The 15249-nt window shown below is 38.4% G+C and overlaps 1 protein-coding gene across 1 annotated transcript; it reads left to right on the top strand.

Moving 5' to 3' along the window:
• Window positions 1-1814: 1814 nt before the first annotated feature.
• LOC139710153 (putative neutral sphingomyelinase) lies at window positions 1815-13233 on the top strand. The gene is made up of 7 exons (XM_071622086.1): window positions 1815-1849; window positions 3458-3557; window positions 4072-4148; window positions 4897-5080; window positions 8420-8647; window positions 9982-10219; window positions 12830-13233. The coding sequence occupies exons 1-7, from the start codon at window positions 1818-1820 to the stop codon at window positions 13231-13233; spliced, it is 1263 nt and encodes a 420-aa protein (XP_071478187.1). The 5' UTR covers window positions 1815-1817.
• The last annotated feature ends 2016 nt before the right edge of the window (window positions 13234-15249 follow it).

The following is a 15249-nucleotide window of genomic DNA, read 5'->3' as shown; positions in this document are numbered from 1 at the left end:
CTGTAAATCTATTCGAAAAGAGAATCCCTATAAAACTGTAGTCCGAATTTTTCTATATGGATAATGAGGGATAAAATCAACACAGAGTTAGTTCCCTGCTAGGATTCCCAAACTGGCACACAATCATAGTCATAATTATGTTATTACAATAATATTCAAAGGTAAAAAGCATACTTTAGACTGTACTACTGTAATAAAACTTTGATAGTGATTGATTATCAGTCAGCGTCTGAGGAACGGAATTTTTCCACGACACCCAGACTTCCGTAGTCTCTACTTGACTCTTGCAAAGTTTTTTTTTTCTTCTCTCTCTCTCTCCCTCTCTCTGTTTTGAGTTACATGCCTGAATTCTTCATGTTGATTCAACAATTATGCCTATATACGATCCTTTAAATTGCGTGCTTGTCTGACATTCAAAAGTGTACTTTCTGTTTATTTGTGTGTGTGTTTTATGATTATGTTTTTTTACCTTTGTTGTTGTTGTTATTTTTTCTTAATTGTTGTTGTTCTTCTTCTATGTTTTGTCAAAGTTTGGTTTGCAGGAAACGTCAGACGGGATGAAAAAATTTACCTGTATATGTGTACTATGACATTTCTTGCTTGACCAGTGAGTTCGGATTTGGATAGCGACTTGTTATATACCCTATGTCCTGTCAACACTTTGTTTTGATTTTGATTTATATTAATTGTGACGGGCTCCTGGCCATAATCATGAAAAATAAGTAACTAAATAAATAGGGCCTACATACTTACTGTGTCAACTCGAGAATTGCTTCTTTCAACAGTTGTTGTTTGCCAAATTATGTGTGTCTGTGTGTGTGGCTGTGCGTGTGTGCATGAATGAATACATACAACATAATTATTACAACTCACTAAGGGTGTTATCTTACATAATCCCCATCCTATACTATACTCTAAAACAACGAATCTATATTCGATCCTTGGCTGGAGGTTGTTCTACCATTCCCGAGCAAACCAGTAGGGCTTGACACTAACCTTTTGATTAAAGATTTTATTTAATTTGATTTGATTTGATTTGATTTGATTTATTTATTCTCCGTATGGCATCATTTACAATTCTTTTTTTTATCAACATAATCAAACATAATATATAAAATATGAAACTCATTATTGCTAGTTTCTACAACTTCAACAATTTTGATTACAAATACATTTGTGCAACAATTACAACCATACAGAACGGTCGCCATGCAATAAGCTATTTAAGCCTTTTTGTTCGCCCCTCTGAGATCTTTAAATCTGAAGTTTTGTTGTCTCGAGATAAAAGCAAAAGTAGGCCTTAGGCTAGGTCCCTAAACCATTTTTAATCATAGTTGCCCAATTGGGCCACCAAAAGACCAAGGTGGTCCGACACCATTTTTTACTGGCCCCGGGATACCGCTATAATAGTGTCGTGTCGACCCCTGCCTATGGGTTCTAACATCCTTTTGTATTTTGTTCTTCTAGCACCCATGCATTTTTGCTTTGTTTTTTGATTTGTTCTATTTCGTGTTTTTGTTGGTGTTATTGTTATTACTATTATTGTGTTGGTGTTGTTGTTGTTGTTGTCGTCGTCGTCGTCGTCGTCGTTGTTGTTAATCTTTGCTCAATAGGCCTACTCCTTCATGACACTTGGCCCAGCACCATCCCAGTGTGTATCCCACTGACAATGGATTACCACGGGACGAAGTCAGCTCGGCCACGGGTCGGGTGTGAAGATTAAGCGATAGGATCCCGCATCCGGATATCCCGCATTGATACCGGAAGTGTTGCAGAAATCGAATCCAAGGCCTCCAACGTGCTGACTACGGAGAGCGATGGAAGTGAGAGTCTTGACTTTAAACTGCTGGTAAGTGTAAGCACGAAGGACTGCGTTTCTTCTTCTTCTTCTTTTTTTCGTTTAGATACTAGCTAGCACTACTACACAGAAAGAGCGAAGCGTTTAAAACATGAGTTGGGACCTAAAACTACCCCAAGGGAGAGAAGAGTTGTCCGAATTCGGCTAGTCTTCATTCCTTAGTCCCGCGCGTTCAAATCCATGTCATCTTGCCGTAAGCAGAAAGTTCAACTGAACCACACCTGCTTGATCTTGATTTGGGCATTTGAATCTTGAACCTTGAAATGATAATCCCTGCAGCAGCTCGTCGAAAGCTAAACTGGGATTACGACATTGGCCGACGGTGCTTGAAAGTGCTATTATACAGATGACATGAGATGTAGCTATTTATAATAAAATGTCACGTGCGTGCAAATAAAAATCAGACTGCCAGGCCCAGGCTTACAGCATTTTTGACCCTACAGGAGGCTGCAACCTTCTGATGATTGGTAGGGCAGCCTTCTGGAAGATATCAACAGTAACAGAGTTAGGTGCAGTGACAGCATTGCTTGGTAGGTGGTTCCAGATCCGTACAGTACGTGGATAGAAGGAATATTTGTTTGGGTCAATTGAAGCTTCTCTCTGGTATTATGTATTTGATTTTTGAGTTTGTGGTCAAGTCTGCCAATATAAGGGGCTGGAAAGATGGAGGGCGGAAGTGAGATGTTGACAAGGTTGTAGTGGACTTTGTAGAACATGATGCATTGTGCTGCGAGGCGTCGTGTGTGCAGTGTGTCCCATCCCAGTCTGGATACAAGGGCTGTAGAGGAAGTACCCCATGCCCCATCTGTAATCATGGTGAACGAAGCGAGCAGCTTTGTTCAAAGTCTTGTTCAGAAAACTGATTAATTACATGCAAGTTTTGAATTTTTTTTGCAATGTTTCTGATGAGCTTTAAAATGTGATGGTTCGCAGTCACTAAAATAATTGATTTCGAACTTAAAAGCACCACACCGCAGTTCACAGAATCACAAGTCACAAGAATAGCTAACGACGAAAACGATCTGCACAAATTACGAATACAAGAAAGCCCGTTAACAAATAAATAAACAAACATGTATGAGAATGTTGCGCATGAATAAAGTTGGACTAGCGCTGGCAATCAATACATTCACTTAGTTATTCATGAAGATCATGTTCAGAGTTATTTTTGTTGATGTTGTCAACATACAGGGCAAGAATTCTCCACAGAGTCTAGTAATTTCTGACTTACGTGTCTACCGTATACCCTCTCACAAAATATTGCAATAATAATGATACGTGATTTTTAATTCCATTGTGGAAAATTGTGATTATTTCCTATGTGTGGATGTGGAGTGTACAAATGGCTAGGTGTGCCATTGGGCATTATGACATTGGAAAAATTGTGTAGTCTTTGCTTAGAGTTCAACAAAAAGTTTCTTGAATGGTTGCTAGACATCTTGGTGTTTGTTTATCGTTCCACAGAATAGATAGTCTAATTACGTCAATGCAAATAAAGGATACAAGAGAGAGACACTTTACGTGAACAGGGCATATGTTACTATTTGTGCTCCTCAGTAGTTAGTCCTGTAATTTCTTTGTATCTGACTTCTTTCACAGGGGCTTGCCTCTTGGTCTCAGCAAAGATAAACACCAGAGGTTCCAGCACATTGCCAAGAAACTTGCCACCGGGTGCTATGACATTGTAACACTTCAAGAGGTAACACAAGTTATAATTAAGATTTGAATGTCATCAGGAACCATGTCTTTGATAAGGGATGAGATTCATGAATTCCAAAAGGAATTCCAAAAGGGGCTATCAGTTCAGTTGGGCTATTTTAGATGATTTCTTTTAAACTCTTAAACTTTAAATGGATCTAGATTTCAGGTGGAGCAACACTCGTAACAGTTTTCTGTGCTGGGCCAGTGCTTTTTTGTTTGTTTTGTTTGTTTGTTGTTTGTTTACTTGTTTGTTTACTTGTTTGTTGTTTGTTATGTTTGTTTGTTTGATTGATTGATTGATCGATTGTTTTGTTTTTATATTCTTATCCAATTATGATGGTGAGTGTCTTTATTAGTTCACATATTTTATCATGAAGCATTAAGCCTATCAAGTTTGTTGTACATACTGATTGTTTTGAATAGTGAGCTAGAGGAACTTCATGGACATTGTATGCGAGTGATTGCATGCATTCATCACCACTGTAAGTATTTTTCATTCCTGATTCTACCAGGTATGGGATGTGAAAGATTATGACCTCCTTCAAGCAGCTACCAGAGTGGCCTTACCTCACAGCCATTACTTCAAAGGGTATGGAAGCACTTCATAATGTTGATATCTGCACTTGGCCTACAAGACTACTGCATGCATTTGATGCAATTTTTTTTTGAAAAACAGTTCACCTACATGATCTCACCCAGAAAAACCACCAGTTCACCAGCAGTCACCATGTCATGTAAAGATTCACTGCAGATGACTAAAATCCTCAGTGGTATATTTCTAAAAGTGCTTAACTTTCATGATTGCACATCTAAGCGTGACGATATAGAAGTCTTTTTAAACACAGGCCCTAGACTATTCGAGATGATTTTGACCAGTTGAGGAAGAGTCCTGAGTATACTCTAGCAAATGCCTGTGGAAAATGCTTGTTGTAGCAAAATCAGCCCGTCCCCAACAGGTTAATTAAAAAAAAAAAGTGTAACTACATGGATCCAGGAAGTGCTGAACTCTGAAAGTAGAACTCGAGTGCCACATCCTTATCACAATTTAGATAAAATTTGAATTCAAGTTATGTGTGAATGTTTTCTCAAACAGGTATTGTCTAATTATGGTTATATACATTGTAAGATAATGAAATAATGCTGCATATATACTTGTTTTGCAGTGTTTTCTCTTTGTTGCTTGTTGTAGCTTGTTGTGTTTATGTAGGTGTTGTTGTAGTTTTGATGTTGGTGGTGGTGACGTACACGTAGGCCTACAGTAAGGCTGTGAAGCACGTAACCCAGTGTCCAAGTGTTTGCATGTTTCTTCCATTTCTGTTCATGGTACACTTGTACAGAGGTTTCACCAACAGTGGTCTGTGCATATTTTCGAAATGGCCAATCACGGATTTGCACTCTTCTCGCTTCTCCCTGAATGGCTATGCCCACAAGCTGAACCAACTGGACTGGTATGCAGCCAAGAGAGTTGTCATGTGTCAACTCAACATTGAAGGACTGGTGGCCAACGTCTATGCTACTCATGTAAGGTTCCTGTCATTTCATCTGACATATAAAGTGTATTGAATTTCGAGAAGTATGTGTCTTTGTTAATTTTCTGAACTTTTGGGTGACAGTTTTTAGGTGATCCGAGAATCCTCTCGGATCACCTATTGTATCTGTACGGATTCTTTCTTTCTTTCTTTCTTTCTTTCTTTCTTTCTTTATTTCTGGACAAAAGTTGTGCAGAGGTTAGCTCAGAAAGTGCATTGCCTCTCAATGTCAGACTTATACCATATATGTATCATGTCGCAAAGACGACAGCGCAAGTAAAATCATAGTGATCAGTCGACCGTGACGTCACTATGACGTCATTATATGAAAACACATTTTCATGCATATCTCATTAATGGAATGGAATATTTCAATGAAATTTACGTCACATATATTTCAAGTCAAGCGCATTCTACTCATATTCTCAAAATTCATTTTTATCTCAAAACGCGCGCGTACGCGCGCGTTGAAATATTTGTATGCTCAAATCCAGCTCAAATTTTTTTTGCACACGTTTCAGACCATTTGGAGCATTTTTTGAAAAATTGAAAAAATTGGACGGACGCGTACGCGCGCGCACATATACGCACGCACAGCTAATATGAAATAGAAATTTTCAATTTTTTCACACGGATCGGATGTCCGAAATTTCAAGGAATATTTCTACCAAGTTTCAAGTCGATCCGATTCAATATGACGTCATACGGGCCCGTCAAATTCAAAATTCCGCGCGTGCGTCAATGGGGATACACAGTGCAACTATGCCAAAGAACCGCCAATTTTAAATCGGATTTTACTCGTCAGGATGGACGGTGACCCCCCATTTTCTTTACATATTCTGAAAGGTGATGAGTTGTACATGTCATTTCATGGGCTGGCTATGCTGATAAAATGATTAAAAGATATCAAATTTCTTAATAAAGTAAAAAAAGTAGATTTTCAAAATGACGTCATCAAATTTCAAGTTTACTCGAGCGTATCTCACTAATCCTTTGCCAATTTTCACCCAAATTTCAATATGTTGTAGTTATGAAATGTTCTTTCATAAACGTAATTAAACAATTTTGATTTGATGACGACATCACCTCGAAAAAATGGATTGAAGGTAACCTTGTCAAATTTGACCAGTTTACGTGTAATCTCTATGGGAGTGCAATTTTTATGGAAATGAAAATTGACATGACTATCTTTATCGAGCACTAGCTCACTTATGCTTCGGTGAATTTCTCTAAGATTTTAATATGTTGTAGCTGAGATGTAGGGCTATCGTAAGTGTGCCCTTCGTTTTTTCATACGTTGTCGGGATCACGTTAAAAAACTTGGTTGAAATTAAAATTTATCTTCGATGTATTGAAATATTTCTTTCTTTTTGCAACTTTCTTTGCAATAACTCAAGAAAAACAGCCCCTATCACCTTCATATTTTGCACATGTTTAGTTCATGTCACGAAAATTATTTCATAAAATTACAACTACTTGATCAGACGCCATCTTGGGTATGTAAATTAGGGTCAAAGGTCATAGATGTTTCATCCTGTATCTTGGTGAATACATGTCCTATCTTTCCCATATTTTGCACACGTAAAGACCATGTTACAGGGATCATTTCATAAAATAACCACTTTTTGCTCAGATGCCATCTTGTCTGTGCAAAGTGGGGTCAAAGGTCATATGTACTTCTTTTTCTATCTTTGCTATGACGTGTTATCTCTATGGGAGGGAATTTTTTAGATGTGAAAATTGACATGACTCTCTTTATCGAGCACTATCTTACTTATGCTTCGGTGAATTTCTCTCAGATTTTAATATGTTGTAGCTGAGACTTTGCAGTATCAGGACTCGAATCATTGATTAAAAAAAAAGATCGGATCACCTTAATTTGTCAGTGATGACAAATTACAATCTCTAGTTTTTTTTTGGAAGCATTATTAAAAACATTGCAGATTTGAACAGGGAGGTGCATTTCCCTGATTCAAAGAGCCAAGTCATTTGTTTTCACCTAACTTTAATTTTAGTTTTAATTTTATTTTATTTTTATAGGGTTTTATTATTTTTGGAGTGTTACAATGAATAATATGTATAATCATATCACAATGAGTTAAGATTTTTTAGAGATGTTCCTTAATGACAAAACAGGAATTCCCCTTACCCCAGTTTATCTTGGAAGCTTGTAAACACTAACTTTTCCTTTTGGTGGCCCAACAATGAAGTTTTGTGGCACGATCAGGCCACCAAGACAAATTTTGAATCTTAAAAGTGGTGGCCTGACATTTATTTCTGGTAGCCCCTGGCCACCACAAATGTCACTCCTTGGCTATATGAATGTTTCAAAGAGCTATCTTATGGTATCGTGCATTTCTTAGAAACCATTATCATGCATGTAATTACAATTAGTAGTAGCAGTAGTAGTAGTAGTAGTAGTAGTAGTAGTAGTAGTAGTAGTAGTAGTAGTAGTAGTAGTAGTAGTAGTAGTAGTAGTAGTAGTAGTAGTAGTAGTTGTAGTAGTAATGATAATAATAATAATGATAATAATGAAAGTACATTCATAATGCGCCATATCTATCATTACTGATACTCTTGGTGCATGAGAGCCTGTAAGATGGAATGTAATAAATGCTGTGTACACATAAACAGCTGGCAGTACAACCCTTCAAATCCAATCCATATTCAGTATTACATAGATATCAACCAAAACTACAATTGAACAAACACAATTTGTGGAGAGTCTTAAAATGAGAGTATAAAGTTTCCTGATGGATGTTGAGTGGGAGAGAATTCCATAGAACTACTACTACTACTACTACTACTACTGCTGCTGCTACTACTACTACTACTACTACTAGTACCACTACTACTACTATTACTTGTAATAGTGGTAGGTAGTGGTAGTAGTAGTAATAGTAGTAGTAGTAGTAGTAGTAGTAGTAGTAGTAGTAGTAGTAGTAGTAGTAGTAGTAGTAGTAGTAGTAGTAGTGGTAGTAGTAGTTGTAGTAGTAGTAGTAGTAGTAGTAGTAGTAGTAGTAGTAGTAGTAGTGGTAGTAGTAGTAGTAGTAGTAGTAGTAGTAGTAGTAGTAGTAGTAGTAGTAGTGGTAGTAGTAGTAGTAGTAGTAGTGGTAGTAGTAGTAGTAGTAGTAGTGGTGGTAGTAGTAGTAGTAGTAGTAATGAAGGAGCACATTATGGAAGACAAATTCTTTTGGATGCGCATGTTATTTAGAGTAAGCCCTCGGGGAAAAAAAAAATCAGTGATGTTATCGTGAAAATGTACAATTATGACAAGGCGGATCCAGGGGTGAAGTAACTTCCTGTGCAATGTTCTTGTCCTCCGTACTAGGCACATGCTCTCTATGCTCCATCCAATCTGCCTGAGAAAGATGAGACCTTGGCACATCGCTTGGTACAGCTGTTCGAGCTCAGCGAGTACGTGCGACTGACATCAGCCCGCGCCGATCTGACCATCGTTGCAGGTGACTTCAACACGGAGCCATTTTCCTTGGCTGCCAAACTGGTTCTAGCAAATGCCGGCCTTTTGGATGCTTGGGAAATGAGAGAAAACAGAGAGGTGTGCTGAGTCGCGTTTTGTTTCTCTTGGTCAGGGCAATAGTGATGATGGAGGTGTCTTTTTCCAAGACACCTTTCTATGGATAACACGATTTGTAACTGCCCAGCTCAAAACCCATGGAGTCGCATATTAGGATGCTCTGTAAAGGACCAGAACAGTCATTTCGGTTGACCGACTCAAATTTCATAAGTTTGTCTTATGTGGGAGAGTAATCTGTTCCCCTACCTACTGTCAAAATTTTGTGGCTTGAAATACAGCAGATATTGAGATACATTGTATTAGCAGACTTTCTGAACCATATTTTTTCAGCTGCCTGCACTATGAAATAGACGTGTTTTCATTGATACTTCTGCACAGCCTGAGTGACCCTAATCTTTAAATCCTCTTTTCTCCCCTTTCTATGAAATTGCATCTCCTAACTCTTTCTTATTTCAATCACTTTTTGAATTGGTTAGGAGATTAGAGCTTACTCTTGTGCACTATGCAGGAAAGTGGAAATTCATGTTGGCCTTCTTTTTTGTTGGTTTAGAGCTGGGCGGTCACAATAGGTAATGCTTGTTTGCCCCAGTATTGAATTACAGCTGTAGGCCTGTCTTTCGTTTACTTTATTTTACTATATTACTGATTTCGTTTCTGTCACATATAAATCTGTATTGGTTCTAGTCATCATTTGTGTTATTAGTAGCCATGTTTATTTTCCCCTTCTTATTCTTATTCTCTGTGTGCGGTTAATCATTTACATCTGCACTTGATTCCTAGCTTTTACTGTAAGCTGAACTTCAACTAGAAGTAAATGTTGTACCCTATCCTCCAATAATGACTTGTTTGTGATCCCATTGTCCATGATAAAGCGTTGGAATACCCCTCATAGTTATGATGTTTTTTCATTCATGCTCCATTATGCAATATCATGAACAAATTCCTTCTTAAGAATTTGTGTTCACTTGTTATTTCAAGGAAAGGATAAAAGAAAGAAACAATGTTATGGCATGAGGCTAAATATTGCTACATCACCATTTTTCTGCATAGATCGCCCTACCTCTGTATAATGAAAATCTAGAGTGTTCTCAGGCTCTCTTGCAATTTGTTAGTGAGATGTAAAACTTGTCCTGGAGTCCTCGCTCCTTGCTTTAGAAATAGTCACTGTCTAGTTGCATACTATATAATATTTTTATACGATGTTTACTTTTGTCATGCTTTTTGTTTACTTTTGTTTCTTCAATCCCTACATTTCCTTTAAACCTTTGTCTCCAAGGGTTTGTATTATGTTGGTGCTTAAATAATCTAACCATATTCATACAGTTTAGTCTCATCCCCTTTCTTCTCTCGTACAGTACAATGATTGCAAGACCAACGAGACGCCTGATAATTTTTATGCAAGAGGTCAGACCATGTACTACATGAACACTGAAGATGGTGAGAGGATAGACTACATCCTCTATCGGTCATCAGGTAACGCCAGCATCCAGTGCCGTGAGGTAACTCTCGACTTGCATGACATCCCTGGCACCAACATGCTTTACTCGGATCACACGGGAGTCGCTGCAACCTTGGAGATCTCTCCATCCAAAGGTTGGAACCGAGTGCAATGTGCATGTATCTTATTAAAGCTGAACATTTAATTTGCATAGATGCATTGCTAAAATGATACAGATGTTACATTCCTCCTTTCTTTTCCCCTTCTGGAAACATTATGAAAATATCACTCTTGCTATAAAAAGTCATTCCTCACAAATAAACTTTGCCACGTTCCTACTAAGTGATATGGCTAAGACTGTTTATGCCCGCCAATTCTGGCGAATAAACCATAGCATTTTTTCTCTTCTTACTAGCTCCTGGACGGGTCTATCTTGCACGACAGCTTGGTTGACGTGGTGACACGACATTTGCTCCTGCGACAATTGCTCCGATCTTAGGGATGGGTTTTTAGATTTAGTTTGATATGAGGATTAGGATTAGGGTTAGGGGTGTGTTTGTGGGTAGAATTTACATTGTATGTTTGACTTAGCGTGCCAACATTTCATGGGAGCAGTTGTCGCAGGAGCAAATGTCGTGGAACCGGTTGGATTAGCACCACAGCTGTGTACATAGGCAAAAAAAAAAAAAAAAAAAAGAGATGAAAAAAAAATAAATGTGGACATAAATTGTGACATCGAGGACAGAAATTAGAGTGGGGGGCTCATGGGTGAGAGGTTCAGGTAGTGTTTGGGAAATTTATTTCCACTGTTGTGCAACCAGATGGGCAAGTGATCGATTCAAAACACAACTCTGCACTGTTTGTGCTGTGCCAAATAAATATAATATCTCATGCATATATGTGGAGTTATAAAGTGGCTTGATAACTTCACAAGTAGGCTCAGTTTGGAGGGATTACTGAATGCAGATGAAAAGTCTTGGCAAGTGTATGTGTGACCTCGCATCACAAAACCAGCAAAAAGTTGCCAGACATGGATTTTTAGTTAAGGGCAGATTCTGAAAGAGCAGAATCTAAGCTTTAAAATGATGCATAACTCAATTCAAATGGACTCCCCTAACCTACCTAAATACTGGAAAGAAAGCACACACTCTGGAAAAGTGTGAACTGAGAAAAGAGGCGGTGAAGTATAGGGTCTATTCAAGCGCTAAATCTTTCACCAAGCCATGCTAGCTGTGCGATGAAAGGGACAAAATACAGGATGTCAACCACTGGAGCAACAACAATGAAGGAATTATCAGATTAAGCTGAAATTGAGCATGTTCTGTCAACACTTTCTGTCCATGATTAATGCCAACTTACAAAGCAGTAGCATTGTCCTTTCAAAAGGGTTGTAGAAAAACTACTGAAAACACATTTTGCCATTTGTGTTATGATCCCAGACTAAAGAATAATGTAGAAGAAAGACAGCTCTTTCAGAAAATATGAAAAACTTAAGATTGACATAGTTGACCCATTTCACCTGTTTTGAGTCCTCACGTAAAATCAAGGGGTGCGACTTTTTGTTTGTTTTGTGATGCACGGTCACATATATCTGAGCCAATAAAAGATTGAAGAGGGTTATAGGACTGACAATACAAAGGCATCAGAGAACTGTGAAAAATACCTGAGCAGCATCGGACAGCACAGCACTATGAAAATTAAGTGAAAAAAATGGCAAAATAATGCAAAATCCTCCCAATCTTCTCAAATTTTTTAGATCGATGCCAAGTCTGAACATGAACACTGAAGCAAAGTGGCTCATTTTTAAGTGTAACTGGTGCTTTTTCTTTTTGTAGTTGTTGTTGGAAAGCAATCATTTTATGTTATTTCCTCATTTTTCTTTACATAGTGCAGGTGTTTCAATCATTCCCCAGCAAAAAAGTGCTGATTCTTTTTTTTTTTTTTTGACACGGCATCAAAACAAGATATCAAAGTAAAGTAGCAAATGCCTTTTGTTACTCAAGCTTGGAGAGTGATTCATCATTGAGGATGCCTATTGTTCACATTTTGTATATCAAACATTACTTAACATTGATAATACTTCTTTCCCTAACTCACATTTTAGAACTATTTTGAAACACCAAAGCTGGTTTTTTTTTGTTTCATCTGCAAATGGTAAATAATGTTTTTTATAAGCTAATCTAATTCTTCGCAAATTGGGACTTTGTGGCAATTACCAGAGTGGTTAAATACATGATTGTGGAAAATACAGCAATGGATGGAGAAATGTAAGTGTGCGTGTTGCATTTATGTCAGGATCAGAACTAACACTTTCGCTTGTTTTAAGATTTGTGAATAGCACCCAACTGGCAAAATTTGTAGAAATAAAAACCCTGCAAAATGTATGGCTACTGTAATGTACTGTAAAAGTGAATATTTTCGCGCAACAAATTTTTCGCGCTTGGGCGGGTAAGAAGAGTTTCGCGTGTTTGTGATTCCTCGCAATGAAGATATCAAGTACATGAACATGTGGCAAGCAAAAATATTTGTGTCCTTTTATTTTCACGCTAGTTTCCGGTTGCACAAAATATGCAAAAATTTCAACACCGTGAAAATTTTAACTTTTACAGTACCGACTTATAATATGCTTTGTGCTGACAGAGGCATGATGTATTCCTTTAATCTGTACATCAACTATTTCATTACAGTTACAGTCAATTCCTCTGAAAACACATTTCCATCATTGGAACTATCATAGGGCTGTCACTACTGATATTCAATCTCAGGTCAAGGGGCCCGAGGAGATGGAGTGGAAGCAACCCAGGTTTCTATGGCAACAGAGAATGAAACTCAGGGATCCAAGTCTCAGCTTGCAGACCTCCTGAAAGAGGCCATCCAGCTGATTGCCAGAGCTCAAATGAAGTCCAGGAGGGATCGAACCGTGTCATTCCTAAAGGCAGTCTTCTGTCTGTCCCTGCTGCTGGTCTCAACGGCGTTCCAAAGCGATGCGTTTGCCGTCCGCGTCTTCACCCTTCTCTGGAACTGCGTCCTGACGCTGGTGGCGGCATTCTACATCTGCTTCGGAGGCTTCGTGAAGAGTGCTGAGATGAACACACTGGCTGGTATAGCAGAGAAGATGGATCATCGATTGGCACAGACTGGTGTTGCCATGGCAACCAACAGCAGCTGATTTCTTCTCTCTTTGTAGTTGTACAAGTGTTTATGTGCGTATTATGCCATCAGCATACAACATTCCTCAGTTTTATATGCTCTTGGTATAGTTTTGCAAGAGATGATGGTTTAAGGATTGGACAGCTGCTCGGTCTGCAATATCATCATGTATCTATGTTATTTATTCATGATTGTAGAGGTCACTCTCTCTAATATATATAGCCACTTGCATATTTTTATTTTCAAATTTATATGTCACTACTGTTCAAGTTTGGGTTTAGAGAATGGTGGGTTGGAATGAGAATCTGACTTCTTGGATGCTTACATTAAAAGGATCTTAGGATCTAGCAGGAGAAGTACATTAACAATGGCAAACTTATTTCTGGGGAAAAATAACAATTGTATGCATCCTCAGGCAGCGATTTGTTTCTGATTCAGGTGCTGCTACAAGATATTTATGGTCCAAGTTTAGGCTGTTTACCCTCAAATTACAATATTATATTTTTTGGCAATAATCATGACCATGAGAAGACCACAAAGTAAGAAATTAACAACTTGAGAAAATGTCTGATCAACTGCCATTCAAGAAAATATCTGTGTGGGGAAAATATTGGTATCTACAGTATTGCTTTACCTGATTTCTTTTCTTCTTGGTGTTTTTTCAACCAGGACGTATATCGTACAGAACATGCTAGTATTCACAGATTATCTTAGGCTGTTCACCCATCAACTGTTTCTTGGTTTATGTTTGCTGTGGTTTTTGGTTTTACTAAAGGTATTTTTTTTACCATGATATTTATGACTCATTTGTTCAAACTTTGTGCTCTAACCATTCTCTGGAGTCTAGCCAGGTAACGAGAAGGCCTGAATGTCAGAGAAAAATGCAATAGCTGGTTACTGTTAATTGCACTGCTCTATAATGAGCCATCATAGTGATTTATAAAATGGGTTCAAGAATGTAGCCAATTGGAAGTGCTGAAATGAGTCACGTGTGCGTGCATTAATTTTTACTATCATGCACGGCCTTGCAAGAAAGCGTAAAGTCACTGACGTCACAATGTTTACACTAGCAGTGCGCACTTAATCAGTTGTTACAAGTGCGTCGCGCGCTACCATAAGCGCTGTCAATCCTGTAAACAACTTCTCGTTCGGGCTGCCAGCCGGCCTTTCTTGTGCACAACAATCATGTGGCGTACGTATACGCTTACTGTAAAACATGATATATTCGCGGCATGAAATTTTCGCGAATTGGAGCCGACAGCCCTTTTCATGGCATGAAATTTTCGCGAATTTTGGCGCTCGCGAAATTCGCGAAATTAAAATGCACGCGAAAATTTCTCGTTTTACAGTATACGTACAGTACTTACATGTGCGGGATTTCCGAGTGCGACGTGCGTAAATGTTTGGGACGAACATCCTCGGACGTCTTGACCCACAAAGGTACGTGAAAAACGCTGACAAATGCTGTTAGTTTTCGAATTTTCGACCCATTTCATAAAACAAATGATGCACAGGATTATTTCGTGGCGTTAGTGGAGGCGTAGCTCACTCTCGGGTATTTACAATGTAGTGCAACATGCACTCGGCTTCGCCTCGTGCATGTTTCACAATTGTAAATACCCTCGAGTGCACTATACGCCTACACTAACACACTCTATCCTGTGCATCATTTGTATAGGTGCAGATTTTGAGACCAGCAAGTGTGCAAAATCAGGTATTATTCATTATATGGGACATTTTAGCTGCGCATTAATAGGACATATTCTTGTCTGCTTGATTTTCACTGTGCAATATGAGAGTGTATTCAATGAAGTGCATAGGCCAGTGTATCAATTCCCCATAGTGACTGTGCAATAACAGCATACAATGTATTCTGTGTCATCTGTTATGCCAACGCTTAGTACTGTACTGAGTGTGCAAACTCATGTCACAATTAACAAGCACACAAACATCGTGCTACACATAAGTGCGAGTCACTCCTTTTTCAGTGCAGTCAACTCCAAATTCTTGTAGAAGTATGCTACTTTTCCACAGT

This window comes from Diadema antillarum, unplaced genomic scaffold (genome assembly GCF_040938485.1).
Source record: "Diadema antillarum isolate AM-2024a unplaced genomic scaffold, OU_Dant_1.0 seq00001505_RagTag, whole genome shotgun sequence".
Classification (NCBI taxonomy): domain Eukaryota; kingdom Metazoa; phylum Echinodermata; class Echinoidea; order Diadematoida; family Diadematidae; genus Diadema; species Diadema antillarum.
Note: the sequence above shows the minus strand (reverse complement) of the source record. Positions and strands in the feature narration are given on the sequence as shown.